At 43.9% G+C, this 23,934-nt stretch overlaps 2 protein-coding genes across 3 annotated transcripts in view; one reads left to right on the top strand and one right to left on the bottom strand.

Annotated features, from left to right (window-relative positions):
• The window catches only part of MCM10 (minichromosome maintenance 10 replication initiation factor), an 86,148-nt gene extending 68,742 nt beyond the window's left edge, over positions 1-17,406 (bottom strand). The window contains exons 1-4 of the mRNA XM_088468773.1: positions 17,185-17,406; positions 9,122-9,170; positions 2,459-2,758; positions 376-495 (exon numbers count right to left, since the gene is read on the bottom strand). Of these exons, the coding sequence (XP_088324899.1) occupies positions 376-495; positions 2,459-2,758; positions 9,122-9,128 (427 nt within the window). The 5' untranslated portion in view covers positions 9,129-9,170; positions 17,185-17,406. The remainder of the gene's footprint in view (positions 1-375; positions 496-2,458; positions 2,759-9,121; positions 9,171-17,184) is intronic.
• A 6-nt stretch (positions 17,407-17,412) lies between these two features.
• Positions 17,413-23,934, top strand: part of THAP9 (THAP domain containing 9) — a 68,011-nt gene continuing 61,489 nt past the window's right edge. Inside the window, exons 1-2 of one of the 2 annotated variants that reach the window (XM_088468770.1) lie at positions 17,413-17,761; positions 22,384-22,477. In XM_088468770.1, the coding sequence (XP_088324896.1) occupies positions 22,398-22,477 (80 nt within the window). In that variant the 5' untranslated portion in view covers positions 17,413-17,761; positions 22,384-22,397. Of the gene's footprint in view, positions 17,762-22,102; positions 22,208-22,383; positions 22,478-23,934 lie in introns of those variants that run through there. The other variant, XM_088468771.1, reaches the window with a different exon arrangement.

Genomic DNA, 23,934 nt, shown 5'->3' with positions numbered 1-23,934 from the left:
ACTGGCAGCGATTGACAGTCTGCTGCAGTTTGTGGGCAGCGATGGCCTCAGTTTCACAAAACGGAGGCGTGTCGTCACCGTTGGGGGGGGGGAAGGGAAGAAGCCAGGATCTCCATCAGCTGACAGATTTCCTGGCTTCTTCCTCTCATCTGCGGCAGTCAGCTACGTGACCCCATGGGTCACCTTAGAAGGCTGATGTTCCGCAGAGTATCCGATGCTGCGTTTGGACAACCTGTGCATTACCATATATGCACAGACGGAATTGCAAAGCTGCTTGCGAGCAGCTTTACAATTCCGTCCGTAGCGGAATAAGGCACTATTAGTGTACATGTTTACTATACAGTGTCCAGTAGGGTATGCCAAAGTACAGTTTACCTTTCACCTTCATGTTAGTTGCTCTCTGCTGTGTAGCAGAGCTTGGCGACTGGGCAATACCAGTTTCTTGAAGCTGTTCCTGCAGCTTCCTCATCTGCTCCTGCATTTTTCTCAATTCATCTAGTATTAAAATAAAAAGGTAGTAAATTAATGGTCAAATAAAAACTAGGGAATGCATTAAACACAAGTTACAGATCTGCAAATACAAAGATTTTGCATGGAAGATTAAATAAATACAATGATATACATTACACAAGTCATTGTGTGAATCCTTGCATAAATGGCTGTGAAAGATGATCCTCTTTGTCAAGCAAAAAAAAACAGTCCAGGCCCTTCCCAAACCCATGCACTATCATGTCGCCAGATTTTCAGCTTTGCTTAAGTGACAGCTTGTACTCTCAAAAAGTTACATTAGCAATATATAACTAAACAAAAAAAAACTAAGACCAAAAACAGTTTATACACAATTATAATTGTATTTTATTTATTTATTTTCATTTGAGGTAATAAAATTACTACTAGCATTTGAGGAAATATCAAAAGGATAGCAGAAGTCACTTTGGAATTCTGACTATAAAGTCAATTATTTTTCAGTTCTAATTTACTTTGCAGCTTATGAAATGAATTTAAGGTTATTTGTTTTAGTCACAATTTATTTGAAAAAAAATCTACTTATATTTATCAGTAGGGTGTACATCTACATGATATTCCTGCTAGGCTGTTTTAGCATGGCACCATACGCTGCCCATTTTGCAAGTTTAAAAATGCACTCTTCCCTTTTCCATTGCACTATGGTAAAAGAGTGCCTGCATTTTTAATAGATGCAGATCTATTTGGTCCGTTTCTGCTCTGCCTCCAGCTAACCATAACCCCCCACTGACAGATGGAGGTGCAGCTGAACACCGAACATTGGCTAACATGACCAAGGTATACTCCTTACTCAGTCATCCTGCAGTAACGCCCTCCCTCCTTAAGGATCCCCTCTAATAGGTAGCCCTTGGAAAGTGGCAGATAAGCTCACCTCTGGCCAGATGTCGCCAGCTTCCCGAGCAGGGGTCGAAAGGCGACAAGCTCCCCGTACAGTGCCAAGTTGTCCAAGTCCCTCTACATCCCAGCCACCGACTAGGACACCCCTCCTCTAGGGTCAGCATCCTTAACTTGTGAAAGCAATCGGACATCTACCTGAAAAATGTCACTATCTGAGACTTACTCATACTGCAGCTAGATCTTACGTCACATGTTCAGGAGAGAGACTTGGTGACATTCACTTCATTACACACCAAGTACATACTCAGAGGGCCCTATGTGCAGAAAATAATGAATATAAATCTTGCCTTTATGTAAGGTGTTATGGTGAATGAATAACTCATTCCAAAAAGGTTTAAATAATCTGCAGTTGGTGAAGCTAAATGCATTACAACAGTGATGTGTCCAATATTTTTCCTTCATATTTAATATGTGCTCTCCTCAGTGACCAGCACTCTGCCTGAAATACATACAGGTGTGAGCACCACTTACAGACCCCTTTAATGTGCATATGCACAATGCATACAAATTTGAAGAAAATTATTCTGCACTTTATCATAGTCAATCATCATTGCCTGTGTTACATGCGTTTGAGGAAAAGGTCTCATTTTAATAAATGGTCATGAAATAGAATTTTCTTAGGATCACAGACACTGGGAAGCCTAAAGGGGCCTATCACCCGACTTTGTGAACAATGCGACCAAAACCTCTGGTTTTGGTCGGATTGTTCACAAAGTCGGGTAATGGATAGCCGGCAAGGACCAGCGATGCGCATGCACACTGGGTCCTAGCCGTCCCCGACTATCTACTAAACATGCCCGTCAACCTGACGACACTCGTCAGGTTCTGCATGTTCAGAGATAGGAGGTCTGGCTCCTTCACTGAATGACGTTCAGTGAACGCCGTTCAGTGCGGGCACCGCACCTCGGCGACATGAAGGTCTGAACGCTGGACGTTCAGACTTTCAGGTCGCCTAATGGATAGGCCCCTTAACATAAGCAATGTGCCATAAGGACACACCTAAAACCTAAACAGTGTTCAGAATTGTGTGCCATACCTTCTAATTCTTGCTTTGACTTTTCCCGGCTAGGAGTGAGCGATGGCTTTTTGCTCTGTTGTACAGAATTATCGTCTTCAAGATCATCAATATCTCCAAATAGTGTAGTGAAATCTTCTTGTACCCCACCAATGTCCTGCCCTTCACTGCCACTTTCATGGTAAGAGCCTTCTTCATCTCCATCAAATAGCTCATCGTACTCATCAGGGTTACTTGTGGCATCGGGACTGCCTGCACCACTGCTCTCAGCAGATTCATTTTCTTCCAGTAAGGATGTTAGGAGCTCCAGATCAGCATCCCCTGGAGAAGCACAGGACTAATTTACTGATGGCAGTATTACAAAAACTAATGTAAATGATTGCAACAAAACAAAACAGGATTTAAAAAGACGTGATGTGTTAGACAGTAGGTGAAAGCATTTCATAATAAAAAAAGAAACATTTAATTGAATAGTTTTGTAACAAGCATTTTTTTTCCTAAGATATGGAGCAAGTAAAGCCATTATTAGGCTCCTAATGGAGCTGAATAATATGCATGAGGTATCTGAAGTGGGGGAGGTGATCATTTTTAAATGTAATTTTTTTAACAGAGCTGCAGTGGAATGGTTAGTTTTCAGCCAGAGGATTCCAGGGAAATATTTGGAACAGTGAAAGTTATCTAGCAGAGTGTAGCACAGTTTTAAAGCATTCACTTCTATCTGTTTAGAACAAGATAGTTTTCATTTTAGATACACAAAACTTTCTATAAACATGTACTCTGCCTTTATAAACTTATTTGCAGTTTTTTGTTATGCAGAACCATAGTCTGGTATAAGGATTAGGGGGCAATTCAGTTATCTGCGATGTGGGGGCAATTCCAACAATATGCGGTTGGGACAACATCTGAACGCCAACAGTGGTACCATACACTGCGCCTACATTGTGCCTTTTACCCCGTACTCAAAAATGGGTGCGCAGCAAAATGCAGGATGTGAGGCAAGATCGCATGTAATTAAATTGAACCCTTAATGTTATGCTAAAATCACATTTCAACCAGGTTTAGTATTTTGCCCAAGAAACTTTAGCGAAGCTCATTTCCATATGAAAGGTTACATATACAAAGTCGACAACTGCATTTGCTACATACGGGGCGGGATTGTTCAAATCAGTATAAAAGGGGAAGTTCAGCATTAACGTTAATTTTCCTGAAGTAGAACTTCACAATTGATCTTCAGTGGGTTCTGGTTTGAGGATGTGATATATAAGACTGCATTCTGATTATGCCATTCCACCACATGACATGATCACCATGCAAGTTCAGATGTCTAGACCAGGCGACTTTTGTAAGGCACAGCTTCTCGGCGGATTGCAACTGAAAACTTAAAGCCGCACTAACATTTCAGTGCAAAGCACGCCAGGCCTTACACTTAATGTTAGAGTCGCTTTCAATTTTCAGCTCCAAGCTGCCACTTTGTAAATATAGCCCCAGGAGTACAAAACTACTGCACACTCAGATCAAAAGTCTGCTACCGGCCATGTTTTGAATAATCAGTTTAAATTGCCATCATCTTACCACATCTCTGCATTCACATTGTTTAATTAGAATTATAATACCCCATTTTCACCTAACCTGCAGGATCGGCCATACCACTCCACACCTCCACTGCCACTTACTTATGCTCTGTACACTTCATACTCCTCTCCCACCTCACTTCTTTCCCTGTTAAGTCATTATGCCCCTCCTACACACACTTTCCTCTCTCATTTATCCTCTGCCACACGTAGCCCCTGCTGTGCCCCTTTGCAGCACTTCTCATTGGTACTCTCCCATCCCCTAACAACTTTATCTAATCCACAAGCTGCCCTTAATCATATGCCCAACCTGCACAAATCCCTGCAAGCCAGCCATCCTCATCTCTCCCACCCCTTCCCCAGCATGCTCTGGAATGGCAAACCTGTCTGCAACAAACAGGCCTCTACCCACAACCTCTTCAATTCCATTAACCTTTTCTCATCAATGAAACTTTCTTCTTTCCCTTTTCCACACCGCTGTATCTGGAAGCCAGTGTGGGCATATTTCTCTAAATTAATCTCATCCACCCAGTGCATCTTCACTTCCACCCACCCATCCCCTGGTCCATTTCTTCAATAATTCTGCCACCAGGTTCAACAGCTCCCTCAAAATGCTGGAAATACTTAAATCTGATTAGAAATGCTTGCTATTATTTTACCATAATTAACAAAAAGTGCAAAACTCAGCCATTTAACACCTTTTAAGAAACCCAGAGAGAAAAAAACAAAAAAAAATGCTTTCCAAATGTTTATTATTTAATTTATTTATTTTCTTAAGATGGAGTGACCTTCGCTGCAAGCTCAGGAGCAAATTGAAATCCCGGAACAAGCACGAAAATGGACCAGGTTGTCCCACCCCTCAGATCTTGGAATTGACCCCACAAAAATTGAAAATTGTGGGGACCTTAGAAAGGGGGTTGCTGGCAGATGCCCACCTAGGACATCTTGCGGTGCCTGCCAATGAAGTCCCGCATGCCGTGTCTCGTACTTTTGAATATTTAAACTTTTTGTATTTTTTTTCTAGCTTTTTAAAAATCATGTTTTTTTATTTTCTTTGTTTTTCAGAAGACGAACACCATCAAGGGCTGCTGTCGGATGACGCCATCAGTGTCACCCCCATCCACCACTTAGTGTGGAGAGCCAGACTGCAGCCATTGATAGTATGCAGACCACCATGTGGGAGAAAGCCTCCGTAATAAGGGAGATTCACCAAGATTGAGGGTGATAAAAGTAAGACTACATGGCCCAAGTTTGAGCTCACAAGAGGTGGACCTGTGTCCTGCCACGCCAGGAACCAGCTTTGGGCAGGGTACACAAATGTCCATCCGAATCCAGGAAAAGCAAGGTCCTGAGTCTGCAGCAAAGCGTCCACGCAAAAAAAACTTTTTTGGCAATTCAATCCAGATCTTTCCATGATCTATTTTGACTTGGGACTACTATAAAATCTGGACATTGCCTATTTGATTATGTGCTAATAACTGGCACTGGTATGTTGCCAGTAACATCATATGTTGGGTCTGTTGTAGTTCTGGCAGACACAGTTGGAGGGGATTGAGTTGGTGGAAGGGGAGTAGGAACATTTGGTGCTGCAGCACCATCACACATCTGCAAGTGTGTTACCCTTACACATCCTTCTGGAAATTCTTGTATGGAAAAAGCCCAATGTTTATGTTATCACAATGTGATGATTTTATGTTATTACAATTCATAATTTAAGAAACTTTAACAAAAATAAAAAAAGATCTTCCACTCAAATACATGTGTGTTTTTCTGTTTAAATATATCCCATTATACCTTAAATGTAATATTATATAAGCATGACAATTAATAATATACTGAAACATTATAACGTTTTTGTTAAACATGTTTGGGTTTATACATAACACATTCTAACATCAAAATATGGCTAAATTTGCATGTGCAAAATGACATTAGTCAAGAGTTAGGTATACCTTTCAGGGTCCATATGTCCTGGGTGTTTTGGAACCAATATACTCCTTCAAATTCATCTCAGATTTCTAAGGGAGTTCAATTACTATTGCCTCGCATAGCAGCAGCTTCTAAGAAAACAATTTAATCTCGGTGGATACATTCCGACCCTGTTTCAATTTCCCTCATGTTACCCCGCTTAGCCTATCAAATGGACTGGACTGAGGGCTTGATTCAGTAGTGCTGCCAGTTCTTGAATCTGCGCGTGCGTAGGACCCATTCTGAGAGTGTGCAGTATGGGTCCTGCTCAAACACACGCAAGCCCTTGATTGCCTCCGCCCAATTGACAGGCAAAGGCATTTAAGGAGTGGTGTGTGGGGCGGCCGGCGTTCCCCAGGGACGTGTCCACCCGTTTTCTGGAAGTGGCCAGCCCAGAGACTGCGTGGACATATGCAGTCTTCGGGGCTCGCAAACCGGCCAACCTGAGGTCGCAATGGTGATCCCAGCCTACAACCTCCGTCGCGATGCTGTGCACGCAAATGCAGCAGGATGCGTCATACACCTCCTGCTGCATTTGCATTATTGCAAGGATCGCAACTGCAAAGCTGCCAACGTGTGTAGATCATACTGCATATCTATGGCCTGCGTGCAGCTTTGCAATCCTTGCTGAACCAAGCCCTGAGTGTACTACTGATGTGGAATCCCGAGCAGAGAAATTTTTCACGATTCGGCCCCCCTATTTAGTCACACTTCCATTATCTACTAGAGATCATGTTAGAAAAGTTGTTAGTATGACCAGATAGTATAACATGGAAGTGCATGCTAGAGGGTCTCCCGCATTTTAACTTTATCTGTTGCCACAATTTTTTTTTCAAGTGTCACTTTCCTCCTATTGTTATTAGAAATAATAATAAAAAAAAAAAAGTAGTCTTGTATGTTTTGTAATTTCTATTTTCGGTTTTTCTATTTTTTTGGGATTGCCATGTTGTGTTTTATACAATACCAACTGTTATTGTGTGATGTGTTTTTTCTTCATAATAAAAACACACAAAAAAATATATGGCTAAATTCAAAGTAAATGAAGATACTATGACAAAGAAACGTTAAGTGTACACTTAAGCTAAAAAAAAAAAAAATCTATATATATATGTATGTAATTAGAAACGTTCTTGGCAAAGGTGAATTGTGTAGCATTGTTTATTGTAATCTCAATCATTTGTGCTAATTCGACGATAACTTCCATTGAGTTAAAGTCCAATGACAAAATGCTCAAAATGACAGACTACAAATAAAAACTATAAAGAAGCACTCCCAAAATAAACTGAAATATGTAAAAGTATGCATGCCATTGCACGAGTACACACGGCAATGCGTTCATACCTGTGTAACAAAACTGCTCGGTGGTACTGTCTGCACCCATCATACACTCCAGTTATAATCACCATGGTCAGCTCTGTTATATAGGTTTGATTATTTATATACCTGTATTAAAAATGTATATACACCTTTTAACTATCACTTTAAAAAAAATAAAAATAAAAATGTTAAACTATGGCAACTAATTATTTCCATTAGCGCTGTCTTAGTCTTTATTTTCTGTGACACCACCTACACCTAACTAATCCCCTACTGCCACTGTACCACACCTGTCCACCTACTGATTGTTACCTTCTTTGTGTCCACCACAACCCTCCAGAATTGTAATTCTTCAGTAAACTCACTAGCAGGGCCCTCTTTCCTCGTGTTTTCCTGCATACTCTGACACACGTCAGGAATCTTCTGCCTAATATCTTAATTTCTAGTACATTTTATTGCACCCATGTCTCTGGACAGCAGCTTACTTAGCGCACCCGCAAGGCTGTCTTAGCGGGGCGCTGCACCCTGCCCTCCTTCTGGAGGGCAAAAAACGCCCTACCGTGACCCGCTAACACAACCTGCGGGTGACGTATTCACCCGCGGGTTGCAGTCTCCCGCGGGTGGGGAAATGTGCGGTGACCCGGTCACCGCCGGTGAATAGACACTTGGCGCATGCGCGCAGCATCTGTTCTACCCGTCAGCAACGCTTGGAGTCTGGCCGGCGTGTCCGTAAGTGCCGGGCACGCCCCAAAAAGTGACTAAAAGGTGAAGCGTCTTATAGACACGCCCCCTTTTCAACGGCCACGCCCTTTTCGGGTAGGCGCACGCGGAAGTGCCCTCTCTAGCTCCGGCGCCCTACCTACCGCCGGAGCTAGAATGAACACTATTACTAATACCCCTTTTACACCAAAATCCTGGGTCTGACCTGGGAATTTGAAAACTGGTCAATCCCGGATCAAACTTGGCTTCAGACCCCATTTACACTGCAACTTGACCCGGGTTGGCCCCGTTTACATTGAACCCGAGTAATCCCTGCTTTTCCCTATAGATGTAATTAAAAATGATCTTTTTTTAAGGGCTGACAAAGAGGAGGTAACAAAAGAGGGGTGGGGACTGCTCACAGCATTTCAGCAAAGATGGCAGACTGGTCAGGCTGTGTTGCAGGCTGCAGTTCTGGCTGTGGCAGGCTATGTATCAGCCTGCATTTGTGGCTGCTGTGGCGCAGGTTAGGCAGGAAAGAGATGGCTGCATGTGCATCTCTCTCTGCAGGGCACTGACAAATGACATCATCTGCCAGCGTCCCAGAAGCTCCAATCAGCATTTTTCGGAGCTAGCCAGGTCAAATAATCCGGCCAGCACCCGTTTCCACTGCCGCATGACCCGGGAACAACCAGTTTTCAACCCAAGTAAGCTTGCTGAGTAAATCGTCCCGGGTAATTTTTTTGGGAGCCGTTCACACTGCTGCTCGACCCAGCAATAACCCGGGTTATTCGGGTTGCTGTAAAAGGGGTATTATACTGGTTGCACCCATGTCTCTGGACAGCATCTTACTAATGCTGGTAGGCTCCCCATTTTGTACCCATACCGTCTCTGAACTTCCTCCGATAATACTATGCAACTCATTGACATTTGTTCATGAAGTGATTTGTAGTGGTCTTGCTCTACCCACCATTGTACAGCAATAGAGAAAGATATATATGGGGAGGATTATTACCACCAGAAGCAACTACAAAGTAAATGAAAGGAACAGTTCAACGTGCAATTTTCTATATTGCAAGAAATATATATTCAATTTATTTTCTTCCAAAACAAAAACCTTAAAATTTACCTTCCATGAGAATTTAATGCCGGGATCTTTAACAAATGTCACGTTGGACCTATGATAAAAATATAAAAGTTTACATTTAAAATTTAAGCAGAACAGAAAGACTAGCAATGCAACTCTAAAGGTGCATATCCACTACGTGATTAAACAGGGCGATTGAACGATAACGACAGTTATTGTTCAATCACTTGTTGATCGTTTGCAAATCGGGCAGTTTAATGTAAAAAATGACCAGCGATGCGCTCGTTTTTGACATCTATCATCGCCCGAACATGCTGGACAACCTGACGATAACGTCAGGTTTAAGCATGTTACGGGATGATTGATGTGTCTACACTGAACGACTGATCGCTCAGTGTAGGCACATCACAGACTGTGAAACTGCACGATTACAATGTCGTAATGTCGTCATAGTGCACTAATTTTACAGTCGTCAAATGGATACGCACCTTTAGTATGACTGTCTTGAACAGTCAGTGCTTTCATAGCATAGTAAGAAATTTTTATAAATTAGTTCACTTCAGTTTTTTGCTGAAATACACATGGGAATAAAAATATCAACACATAGAGGGGTATTCAATAGGAAACGTTAAGCTCGCCGAAGATTTCGCTGCACATCGGAGCTTTTGCTGGCGAAAAAGTATTGCGCGCGCTCCCGCTTATCCCCGTATTCAATATGAAATCGTCGAAAACGGGACCCGCGATATTTGGATCCGCGAAAACAAATGGGAATTTTTTGGAAATAATTGTAGGACCCCCCCTAAAGGTGTCCAGACCTGGGGGATCACTATGGGTACCCCCGTTTTTGCCTGCAGAAGAAAGTCGGGGTTTTTACATAGCCGAAGCAGGTGTTTTTTTTCCCGACTTTGAAGAAGTGATGCAGAAGAGCATTTAGCTTTTTTTTCATTTTTAAAAGCGGTCCCATCAAATTTGGGGTACATGAATATGGGTACTAGCATATTTTTAAGTCCCTAAAGTAATTTTTTTTAAATTCTGCAAAAATGCACCTGCCGCTACTTTGCGCAAAAAAAAAAAAAACCTGCCACATACTTGTGGACCCCACCAAAATTAATTTTGTTAGTTTGGCATTTTTTTTTCTCCTTTTTTTATATTTTCACAACAATTTTTTTTTTTTTTGGGTGTCCCGATTTTTTTTTTTTTTTTTTAAAACAATTTTTTTTTGAACATTTCCTTTTAAGGGGACATTCCCAAAAGTACAGGCAATTATTTATAAGCCTGCACCCCCAAACCCCAATTCTGCACTTTTTTTCACTTGCTGTAGTGAATTGAAAAATTATCCCTGTTTTTTTAAAAATGACCCTTGACCCCATTAAGGAATACAAACGGGAATTTTCGGGAAATATGCCTGGGACCCCCCTAAAGATGTCCAGACATGGGGGACCCTGTTTTTGCCTGCAAAATAAAGTCGGATTTTTAAATAGCTTTGCCAGGTCTTTTTCCCTGCCGCGGCTATTAGAAACCCTGACTTCCTTCAGGAGATAAAAATGGGGGTACCCATAGTGATTTCCCATGTCTACACATCTTTAGGGTGGTCCCTAGAATATTTCCCGAAAATTCCCGTCTTTGTTGAAACTGTAAAAAAAAAAAAAAAAGTAGCAAAAATTTACAAAAAAAATTACACAAGGTCCCCCCCCAAAAGCCAAACCAGCCCCAGGCTTGCCAGCCAGTGGTGGTTTCTAAAAATACGGGAACAAAATGTGTAGGGTTCCACCGTATTTTAGAAACCAACACCAGGCTGCAGGGACTAGTGCTGGTTTTAAATATAGGGGACAAAAAAGACGTGGGGTACCCCCTATATTTAAGACCAGTACCAGACCCAACCGATCGGGGTGTAATGCCACAGCCCGGAGACCCAATCACCGGGGCTCCAGGTCCAAAGCATTACACCCCAAGTCGGTCAGCGCAAGCCGGTGATCTCGGGGGAGTCGGGGACCCCCCAAAAAAGGGTCCCCCCTCTCCCGAACACCACAGGCTTATGCTGAAGCCTGGGGCTCATCCCCATACCCCTGGAGCGGTGGGTATGGGGGTAATAGGGGGACCTAAATAATGTCACACTATTGTACTTTACATGCCTGCCATTTTGCACTTGTGGAACTACAAGTGCCAGCAGACATGCGGCACCTGTAACTTCACTGTAAAATAAATAGTAAAAAAAAAAAAAAAGACAAAAACACACACACAGTGTCCAGTATAAGTTTATTACACACACTTGCTTACCTATACCAGATGAATCTGTCCTCTTCTCCAGTAGGATTTCCCAAAAACATGGCTCTGCAAGAAAGATTTCATACTCACCTACATCCAGCGCTGGTCTCCGCAGTAATCCATGGGTGTTTAAAAACAAAAAAAAAAACAGTTACCCGATCCACGGAACACAGCTATCTGTATGTGTGTTGCCACACATACAAACAGCTGCCGAATGCCAGCTATCGGCACTTCACGGGGCATTGCAGTCCCATGAGCCAATCAGCGGCAGCGCTGACTGTAGAGCGCCTGCTGATTGGTTCCAGCAACTGACAGTTCCCACGTGGGCGAGTCACACCACGTGGGAACTGTCAGTAGCTGGAGCCAATCAGCGGCCACTCTACAGTCAGCGCGGCCGCTGATTGGCTCTCTAGACTGCAATGCCCCGTGAAGTGCCGAGAGCTGGCATTTGGGAGCTATCTGTATGTGTGACAACACACATACAGATAGCTGTGTTCCGTGGATCGGGTAACTCGTTTTTTTGTTTTCAAACACCCATGGATTACTGCGGAGACCAGCGCTGGATGTAGGAGACTATGAAATCTTCCTTGCAGGGCCATGTTTTGAGGATTTCTACTGGAGAAGAGGACAGAATCATCTGGTATAGGTAAGTATGTGTGAATGGGTAGGCGTGTTTAATAAACTTATACTGGACACGGTGTGTGTGTTCTGTCTTTTTTTAACTATTTATTTTACAGTGAAATTACAGGTGCCGCATGCCTGCTGGCACTTGTAGTTCCAGAAGTGCAAAATGGCAGGCATGCTGGCACTTGTAGTTCCACTGTAAAGTACAATAGTGTTACATTATTTGGCCCCCTCCATTACCCCCACACCCACCAAGCAAGGGATATGGGAAAGAGCCCCAGGCTTCAGCGTAAGCCTGTGGTGCTCGGGAGAGGGGGGGACCCTTTTTGGGGGGTCACCGACTGCCCCAAGATCACCGGCTTGCGCTAACCGACTTGGAGTGTAATGCTTTGGACCTGGAGAACCGGTGATTGGGTCTCCGGGCTGTGGCATTACACCCCGGTTGGTTGGGTCTGGTGCTGGTCTTAAATATATGGGGTACCCCACATCTTTTTTCCCCCTATATTTAAAACCAGCACTAGTCCCTGCAGCCTGGTGTTTGTTTCTAAAATACGATGTGTAGACATGGGGGATCACTATTGGTACCCCCATTTTTAACTACTGAAAGGAAGTCGGGGTTTCTAATAGCCGCGGCAAGTGCATAAATGCGACTTTGAAGAAAATGATGCAGAAGAGCATTTAGAATTTTTTTGGGGGAAAAATTACTATGCCCAGCAAAATTGGGGGTACTTGAAAATGGGGGTCAGCATATTTTAAAGTTGCTAAAGTGACTTGAAAAAATCATGAAAAACCCACCTGCCGCAAGCAGCTGCAATGAAAAAAAACCACCTGGGGCATACTTGGGCCCCCTCCCAGAGTCAAGTTCGTTACTTTTTAACTTTGTCCCCCAACATTTTTTTTTTTTGGCCCCCAAATTCAAAGTGCTTTTTTTTGGGGTGTCCCGATTTTTTATTTTTTTTGACACAGATCGTTTTAAGGGGTCATTCTGAAGGGTGCAGGCTATTTTTTTTTAAGCCTGCACCCCTAAACCCCAATTCTGCACTTTTTTTCGCCACCTACTCAGTGGTGAAAAGTTATCCCCGTTTTTATTCAAAGACTTTTCGAACCTACGAAAAGTCTTTGAAATTGAATACGGTGTAAACCCAAAACCTCCGAAAATGACGTCATCGGTGCGAAAACATCGCAAAAACTGAGTTTTCGCTCCATATTGAATACCCCTCATAATATTGCCTAAACATTCATTATCACGCTTTCTGCAGTGTTTGTGATGCAGAAGATGGCAAATCCAGACCAAAAAGAACTTCACGTTTAGTCTTATTTTCTGCTTTATGACCTTCTTTGCTTCACAGGCAACTCCAGCTCTCATTCAATAAGGACAGAGGCCTATGGTGAAGTTTAGTGAGGCATAATACAGCCAATTAGAGCTTGAGCTAACAGTGCATACAGCAGCGACAAAAAAAACCAAAAAAAAAAAACACAAAACAGGAAGGCGGCCCTAGGACTGCCTGTTGCCCATCAATGTACTACAGTCTACAACACAGAGACAAACACACATTTGCAGATATTTATGATAAACTAGTACATAAGTCAAATGTTAAGAAAAGGTTCAGTAACCCATAGAAACATATCAGGTTTAGCGCATCTTATAAATTGAAAGAAGCAAATTTTCTTCAGTTACCTATAGACCAATTTTCATCAGGAGGAGGCAACTCCCAATGTTGGCAGCTTTACAAAATGGGCAATACTGAACTGCGACTAATGTAGCGGAGTATCAGGGCGACATACTGAGCAAATCACAGATACAAGAAGCACAAATAATGGAACCGGAAGGTCACACAACATAAATCCTGACTGCATATACAGCTATAGTCCCAATTCTCGGACTGCATTTACAGCTATAGTCCCAATTCTCGAACTGCATTTACAGCTTGTCCCTATATTCTTAATCTGGTGTTCAGATAAATAATTTTGTAGCCAACATTCTGTATTATGTGGGCAATGTCTAACACAATCTAATCTGTTAATAAAAGTACAGTAGCATGGACAGTGTAATGCTGGGTACACACTGGCCGATCAATTGATCGGCCAATATATCGTGCCCCCGTCGGCCAGTGTGTACAGACGATATGTCTGAACTACGTCGTTCACAGACATATCGCATTGGCTGCGCTGCACAGCCAAAGCACAGATATGTCTGCAGACATATCTGTCCATCGGCAAGTTTGTGCGGGCGATCAGCCGATCGCCCGTACACAGGGGTGCTGAGAGGGGAGCAGTGAACAGATACTACTTACCCGTGTCCGGCATAGCTCCCCACCCACAGCAGCCCAGCACACGCTGCGGTGTGCTGTGCTGCACTGGGAGACTGTCCGAGGCTGCTAAAGCAGCAGCCCGAGCAGTCTCCTATGCCAAAGGGGGGGAGCGATCACGCCTGGCTGAGGCGCACAGCGCCGGAAATTGTTTTCCTCCAAGGGGGCGTGGCCACGCCTCCCACAATTAGACCACGCCCCCTACCTGCCCCCAGTCCGGCTCAACCCGCTGCAGCAGCAGATGGTCGTTCAGTGTGTATGAACGACCATCATCTGCAGATATATATGCAGGTCACTCGATCTGCAGATATATCCGTCAGGTGTGTACCCACTTTTAGATTCACATCAATGTGGTGATAACATGTTCCTCCTACCTTTTGGCCAAAGAAAGGGATTATAACCACAAATACTGATACCAACAGGTATACAGCAGAAATCACTGTTTACTCTCCTGTAACCCTTAATAGCTCAACGCTGTCTTCATAGAATACTATGGGGCCAGTGAAGTCAATTTATGAAGCAATAAGCAGCACAGCATTTCACCACTTTTGTTAAAAACATAAAGCCATCTCAGAATGGAATTAGGCTTACCCACAGATTGCTTCAGATGTGCTGTGCATGCACATGGCCTTATCTCCTTCCACATGTGCAGTCTATTTGTGACATTACTTACTGCGCACGGACAGCCTAATGTCGAAGTACATCGAAGGCACTCGCACATTTAAGGCAGGTCTGAACCTACCACTAAATTGCTAACTTTCCAGCACGCTGTGAGAGCTCAAGCTGCGTATGCCATTGCAGTGGCTAATTTATGCATGCCCCTGCAGCGGCATTCAAATGCAATGGTATGCCTGCGGTTCTCCTACCACCCCCCCCATCACCACCCCCAAATGGTGCTTCCTGTCAATCACTCTGCATAGTCACTGCGATCGCACACATGCGTACTGCGATGCATACGCATTTCGCAATAATCGGACGTCTGCATATGCTTTAGCAGTTGCGATCCTTACTGAATCAGGCCCAGATTCCCCTTCTTAATCTGTAATGTGAAACAAAAAGCAGGGAAGTTCAGTACTTCCTTGCTCTCTGCCGTCACCCGACACTTGTTCCACCATCTTCCCTGACCAGCATCCTTTGCAGCAGGTCTGATGTGACATGCTCGTCACAGATGCCGGCACATGCGCTCACAGGACCAGCCAGACTACGGCGATGGCGAGATAGGACCTAACAGATGCCAGCGTATGGGCACACACCACCTCCATTAAAAGTACTGCAGAAGACAGGATCAGCAGACGCCTCTTTACTTTCTTGATTCACTCAAAAGATATGTATAAATTACAGCATAAAACGTCTATATATTGCATCAACCTGATACAATACACACAGAAACAAACACCTGAACCAATAATGTACATAAATAGTGGGATACAGTTAACTACATTGCAATGATGAACATCATTGCAATGTCTAGCTGTGCACATTAGGGTATATTCATAAAGCAGAGAAAATACCCGGTTTTGCAGTAAACAGGGCTTTTCTCTGCTTACCGCTTTCTCAGAGCAGGTTTCCGAGGAGAAGTTCATTACTTCTCAGCGGCACCCCAGCTCCATAGATGAATCGCATCACCATACTTTAGTAATAGAACGGAAAGCCATCTCAGGATGGCGTAATCTGTACAGCAAAGTGAAAAGCAGAGAAATTGAATATTTCCCTGCACGGCACCCAGCGCTGTCTCCATCCCCTTTAGCCCAGCATCCTTTGCAGCAGGTCAGAGTGATCTGCTGCTCTCAGACACTGGCGCATGCGCAGTGGGAAGAAGACATAGCGGACTCCCGATATGTCTGTCTGCTCAGTGCTTCCAGGGATTGCAGAGGGGCCAGTAACCGCAGGAAGATGCCTGACAGGTAAGGCTATCTGAATGGCTACAAAACATCACTGTATATCGCATCAATGCATACCTCCCAACATTTATACATCCTGGGGAGGGACAGTTCACGCGCCAGAGGGTGTGGCTTCAGAAGAGGTGGAGCCTATGGAAAACAGGGAAGAGCCTCACAGCTTCCCCCATTTACATCACTATGGGGGCATGCCCTGCACTTTCTGAGATGCTGAGCAGCCCCCAGACTCTCCCTACATGAGTGAACAGATGCCGTGCACATGGCATCTGTTCTCCTCCTGCACACCCACTGCTCTGCTATGTATAGCAGCAGTTTGTGCTCCACCGAACTTCCCTACGACAGCAGGACACTGCAGCCTGCAGGTGGGACAGCGGGTCAGTCCCAGAAAAACTAGACAGTTGGGAGGTATGTCAATGTGACAATATATAGTGACATTTTTCAGTAGCCAATTCATGTTCTACATGAATAGACGCCATTACTGTATAATCCATTAGGAAATCTCGCTTTATAAGAATATGGCTGTTTTCTGCAACTTTACATAGCTATGTGACTCCTATTCCCAGCAACACGTCAGTGCCAAACAAAACCCAACTTGAAACACGTAACTTTAAGGTGCGTACACACTAGGCGATCAGGAAAGACAGTACGATTACAACATCGTAATCGTACCGTCGTTCCTGATCCCCTGTAGTGTCTGCACTGAACGATCAGTCATTCAGTGCAGGCACTGTCCATCATTCCTGAACATGCCAATCTGTCGTTATCGTCAGATTGTGCTGCATGTTCAGGCGATGGACAATGTCAGAAACCACCAACAGGAGTGCGCATCGCTGGTCATTTCTGACAGAAAAGTGCACGATTACTGAGCGATTGCACGATTGCGATGTCGTAATCATGCAGTCGCTCGGTAATATCGCCCAGTGTGTACCCACCATTAGACCCTGTACGCAAGAGCTTGCGCTCTAGTAAGACAGGAGTTGGAGCCACACATGATAAGTAACAGCTGTACCTGCACGGAGCGGGACACCTCAGACTGAGAATACCACCGGAGGCTGCGACTCTAGGAATGCTCTGATTATACCGCTCACTACAGCTGCTGCTGTGTGCAGGCGATCCCGGGGAGCAGCCTGTACCGTGATAGTGATCAGAACACACAGAGCGAAACCGCCAAGTGTTCAACTGTGGCCACTCCCTCTGGCCCTACGTCATCGCGTTTGGCGCCAGTTCTCCTAGGGATTCGGAATACGCGTACGTGCCAGGCAGGCCTGCATACGTCACTACCAGAGAGTTTGCTAATGGCTGTAGTCTGTGCGGCTTCACTGAAAGAAAAGCCAAGCACACAGTATAACGTCACACCATAAAGCTTTTCCCATACTGCCATACTTTCTTGTCATATTCTCAGCATACTGGTTACAGTAACGCGGCTTTACTACATACCGTAGTAGACGGAGGCGGCGTGGGCGCCATATTTACTTTTGGCAGGAGGCTGCAAAATCTGCTGTTCGGGCAGATTGCCTTTGCCCTCCTTATATGCGTAGTTTGACGGCCATCTTTTGGTTGGTAATGATTTGGGGTTCTCGTTTAAGGTTTGTGATTAAGTTTATTTACTCTCATATATTTCTAGCTGATGTACTTGAATATAGTTCCAAGGAGTGTTATCCTGATGTTTTACTAAAGTCGTTACTGGGGTTTATTAATACCACTCAGCGTCTGCTTTTCCACGCAGCCAATCTGCTTCCACCTATGAGGCATGCACTTCTCCTGACATATTCTTTTCCCCATATGTTGAATATAGAAAATATTGTAAAATGCTAATATTAATCACGATAAGATGATGTGTGCTTTAACCTTTTGGAATGTTGTATTTTTATAATATCGTGTATAATATAACTAGGTTTACATTTTACTTGAATTATGTGTATTTTTCTTAAGACTTATTGGGGCAGATGTATGAAGCTCTGGAAAGTGATAAAGTGGAGAGTGATAAACGACCAGCCAATAAGCTCCTGACTGTCATGTTACAGGCTGTGTTTCAAAAATGACAGTTGGGAGCTGATTGGCTGGTCATTTATCACTCTGCACTTTATCACTTTCCAGAGCTTCATACATCTGCCCCAATATGTTATGGAGCAAATCCTGAGCTTTATTATTTATGTATTTTTTCGAAGGTGGGATTTGAGCCCATCCCACAAGTAGATGTAAATAGTGCAAACAAAGTTCCATACGAGCCCCAACATGCAGAGTGCACACTATCTCCTTACCATTGGGTCTATGTACTAACGTTTGGAGAGAGAGAAAGTGGATGGAGATAATGCGGTAGACGTATCGTGCCACTATAACTTCATTACCGAGGCAAAGTAGGAAGCACTACCAATGTGATGTAAGAAAATCTCATCTGCCGGAATGGGGGAGTGAAAACTCCTCTCTTCAGCGATCCCTGCCTGAGCACACAGCGCATCAGCCCAGTGCTGATGCGCTGTGTCTCCCTTACTGGCCGGCTCCACTGGGCATGCATGGGATCTCGCAAGCATTGCGACATCTCGTGTGCTGTCCCTGCTGTGGTGGTAGCTGCAGCTGTTGGAATGGTCAGTGCCACTGACTGTTCATACATGTCCCAGCACATCAGCGCTGCTATCTTGTAGATAACAGTGCCGATAAGACAGGGGCGCTATGCGCCACTTTTATTAACATCGAACCCCACTTTAATACATGGGGGAAAAGCAGTATCAGCACACATAGCGTGAGTTGATACCACTCCTCCCTGATATTGGTGGTCCATACATCTACCCTAAAGTACCAACCAATCAGCTCCTAACTTTCACATTACAGGCTGTGTTTGAAAAAATGACAGGAGCTGTTTGATTGGTACTTTATCTCTCTCCAAGGATTAGTACATAGACCCCCATATCAGAAGGAAGGAACAGGGGTACTATTAATCAATATAAACTTATGCAGACTGCGCTACTGTAGAGAGTGAATAACAGTAAAAATATTGAGATATCTGCTCATCGATGTAAACAAAATAAATGGCTTCTCTCAATACACAAAAGTTTATTAAACTAACACATAAAACATGTAAATATCAAAATAAATGATACAATAAATGTAATAGACATATCAATAGATAAATGCTGGCTAAATGAGACAAGTTGCTGCTGTCTGACACATATACTGAACTGTTAAAATAAAATATAAAGTTTCAGATTAACCCAGTGGTATCAGTGTCCAGAGTTCAAGGAAGGGTGGAGCTCCGGTGGCTTGGGGGAGCTCCAATGGTTAGGGGGATCACCTCCAAGGAGTTTGACCCGGATCCCGAGATTACTCGTCCCTGACAATGATGATAGTATCTGTCATATATTATTAAATGCTGGTTACTTCCATATGGTGTGACACCAACCCAGGTTTTCAAGTATTAATGTGGTCTCAACGGTATTTGCGCACTCTGATGTAATTGGCAGGACCTCCAACACTCAGTTTCCCTTCCGGTGTATGGGGACGGATAACATCATGAGCCTGTGTCCCATCCAGCATGGACAAATAGAAAAATAGAAGCACAGTGGGCAATGACACACCGAGGACAGAGTTTGAGAACCACTGATCTAGATTAAAACAATGGTGGCTACAATTGCATGTGTTAATCTGGCCATCCACTATACCATTTTCTGTCAGATATCTGTCCAATCTGGCTGGTTGGAATGAAAACCGGGTAATGTATGGGAGCAAATGACAGTCAATCATATGGTTTTAAACACTGAAAAAGGAACAAAAAATTTGTTCAAATTGGTTAAATTTGTGTAACTACTTTGTCTGAACAACCATTTTTGGCTATTTTACAGTGTTTGTGAGCAAATGGACGATTGTCATTTGCTCCCATACATTACCAGGTTTTCATTCCAACCAGCCAGATTGGACCGATATCTGACGGAAAATTGTATAGTGGATGGCCAGCTTTACAATTGCACAACAGATACAATTTATAAATATCTCGGTGAAACTTACATAATAACAGAAACATAATAAAAGTCTCAATTAAAACTTGCTTTTATGTAAAATATTTAATAGAAGCCATTTAAATCACCACTGATAATTTATAGTCTATTTTTATACCAATGTATACATACATTTCCTCTAGTCGTAAATGGATATGTATGTATATAAATTTATTTAAAGATAGACATAGTTATTATTTCTTCCTTAATTTATCATTTATAGCCTTTACTTCGTAATTTTACTAGGGAGGTGTATATGATGTGGGGGCAGGTATGGGGAGGTGTAAATGATGTGGGACATGTATGGTGAGGTGTAAATGACGTGGGACATGAATGGTGAGGTGTAAATGACGTGGGACATGAATGGTGAGGTGTAAATGACGTGGGACAGGTATGGGGAGGTGTAAATGATGTGGGACAGGTATGGGGAGGTGTAAATGACGTGGGACAGGTATGGGGAGGTGTAAATGACGTGGGACAGGTATGGGGAGGTGTAAATGATGTGGGACAGGTATGGGGAGGTGTAAATGATGTGGGACAGGTATGGGGAGGTGTAAATAATGTGGGACAGGTATGGGGAGGTGTAAATAATGTGGGACAGGTATGGGGAGGTGTAAATAATGTGGGACAGGTATGGGGAGGTGTAAATAATGTGGGACAGGTATGGGGAGGTGTAAATGATGTGGGGGCAGGTATGGGGAGGTGTAAATGATGTGGGGGCAGGTATGGGGAGGTGTAAATGACGTGGGACATGTATGGGGAGGTGTAAATGACGTGGGACAGGTATGTGGAGGTGTAAATGATGTGGGGGCAGGTATGGGGAGGTGTAAATGATTGGGGCAGGTATGGGGAGGTGTAAATGATGTGGGGGCAGGTATGGGGAGGTGTAAATGATGTGGGACAGGTATGGGGAGGTGTAAATAATGTGGGACAGGTATGTGGAGGAGTAAATGATGTGGGACAGGTATGTGGAGGAGTAAATGATGTGGGACAGGTATGTGGAGGTGTAAATGATGTGGGACAGGTATGTGGCGGTGTAAATGATGAGGGACAGGTATTTGGGGTTGCAAATTATGTGGGACAGGTATGTGGAGGTGTTATATTGATGGGAGAGGGGTTTTAGAACTTGCTGATGAAAGGTAAAAGTATTTAAAATTTTTACAAACTTGTGTAAAAACACTGAAAAGCTACTATGCAGACATTTTTCGGTACCCCAAATTGCTGGAAAGACTTCAATTGGCTGAAAATGTACATTTCTAATTGGATCTCGCATTTCTTGGGTACGTGCATTTGTGCCATGTGTGCTTGTTTCATGAAACAAATTTGCTTTTCAAACTCGCTCCTAATTGTCTTTAGCTTGGGCTTCATTCTGTAATACCGCTTTTATACCTAAATTCCGGGTGTTACCCAGAGGTTGGAACAGGGTTCCAAACCGGATCAGACCCAGAATTTAGCCGGCGCCGAACAAGGATATTCCCGAGTCTGCGCCATTCACACCGGAGCTGGGTCTTTAGTGACCCGGCTCTTCCGGCGCCGGAGTGAACGTTTGGAGATCACATTGTGACTCGGATCGCGCCGTTTACACTGCAGGGTTTCACGGGTCATTCCCACGTTAAACCCTGCAAGTTACCTGGGTTGTATTGCTGGCTCACTCGACCCGGGATTCCAACCATGTCCCTTTTTACACCAAGGAGCTACCCAGGTTAACCCTGCAATAACCCGGGTTTTAGCTCTGGTGTAAAAGGGGTATAACAGTCACTTCTGGCCAGAGCTTCTATGTAATTTCCCACAACAATTCTGAATTACTCCATCCACTGTAATACCCATAATAGTACTCAGACTGACTGTCTCCATACTCCACAATGTATATACCGTCCACACACTTTTGGCACTTTTCTTCCAGGTTTGGAGGGTGAAGAGTTGACGTTCACTCCCCAATAGGTCCTGATATTTTAGTTAAAATTTTCACCAATGAAGCTTCTGTCCAACTAATCAAGGTCACTGATTTTATAACCCCTCACAGAGGCCAGTGCTGCATACATGGTGAGTTGATTTGACATTTATTTATTGTATATTTTATTATTTACTTTCAACTATATAGCTAGCTTTTACCAGTTAAACACTTCTGAACCAGCAATAATAATTTAACTAGTAATAAAGACTATTATTGCTGTTTAGCTGCATTTACATGACAAATGTGTGACTGTTGTTTATTTCAGAAGTGATAATTAAGATGCCGGTGTCCTGTGCTGCCTCTGGATGCAAATCAAGGTACACCCTGGAGGCCAGAGAAAAGGGAATAACATTTCACAGGTAAATGTGACCTTTCAACTCTCAGTAGTTTACCTTTTTATTACTTATGCTGGGCATACACTATACAATTATCTGTCCAATCTGGCTGGTTGGGAAAAAAAAACTGGTAATGTACTGTATGGGAGCATTCAACCATTTGGTCCAAACACTGGAAAACGGACAAAAATGATTGTTCAAATTGGTTAAATTCGTTTGATTTAACCAGTTAGATTGAACGACCATTTTTGTCTTTTTTCCAGTGTTTGTGAGCAAGTGGTCGATTGTCATTTGCTCCCTTATGGCCCGTACACACGGGCCGATCAGACAACGATCAGATATCGTTGTCTGATTGTCCCTACATGTGCTGGATGTTCGATATCGAACATCTAGCAACATGCACCAACTCCCTACGACTTAACAATCCCGTGATAAATGATCGCAGGTCCCTAGAGCAAACAGGCTAACCTGGTCGATGTCGACCAGGTTGTCCTGCATGCACGGGCGATGGGCGATATCGATATCGACCATCCCTCCCGCACATCAATGGTCGTTGGAGGGGGCTTAAAAAAGGACAATATAAACGATCAAACTATATTGTTATCGTTTCTATCGTCCTTTTTATCTGACTGTGTGTATGCACCATATGGCTGGGTACACACTTGGGCAATTTGTCCGCTGACTCAGATCTGCAGACCGAGCGGCCGATTAGTAAGCACCGAGCTCGATGTATCTGCGCTGACATCACAACTGGGCGGGAATTTAAAAACCCGCTTAGGTTAAAATGTCAGTGTTGGTGGATCCCTGCAACAAGTGTACGGTCGGTCGGCAGGTCAACCGTACGCACAGCCAGATTGGACTTTATAGAGACACAATTATATACTAAATAAATTAGTTATTTTTTATTTAGACCATTCCCTGTCTTTTATACAGGTTGAATCTCCCATATCCAAATATTCCGAAATACGGAATATTCCAAATTACGGAATATTTTCAGTATGACTGAGATAGTGAAACCTTTGCTTTCTGATGGTTCAATGGGCCTGATTCAGACCCACTCGCGAGCGGCTGTCCGCTCGCAAGTGGGTCGATGGTCTGCACTGCGCATGCGCACGACGGAGGGAGCTCCGTCATGCGCGAGACGCGACGAGCGAAGGACTTTCCTTCGCTCGTTGTGTCTGATCAAAGGGGGCGTGCTGTCGATGTTGATTGACAGCACGCCCCCTTTGGTGGGCGTGCCGGGGGAGTGCCTCCCAGACGGGGGCGTTCCCAAGGAAACGCCTACCGTCAGAAGCCGGCCCCACTGACATCCCTAGTGATGTCAGTGGGAGTGATTTTGGCTCTGATAGAGCCAAAATCACTCCGGGCCTTGCGGTTGAGAAACTCAACCGCAGGCTTCGGCTCGCAGTGGCGATGGTCAAGACCATCGCGACCATCATCCTGCACGCTCGTATATGCTGTGGGTGGTGACCCACAGCTAT

This window comes from Taudactylus pleione, unplaced genomic scaffold, assembly GCF_031769625.1.
Source record: "Taudactylus pleione unplaced genomic scaffold, aTauple2 ptg000086l, whole genome shotgun sequence".
Lineage (NCBI taxonomy): Eukaryota > Metazoa > Chordata > Amphibia > Anura > Myobatrachidae > Taudactylus > Taudactylus pleione.
The sequence above is the reverse complement of the archived record's forward strand: the minus strand, read 5'-3'. Positions and strand labels throughout refer to the sequence as shown.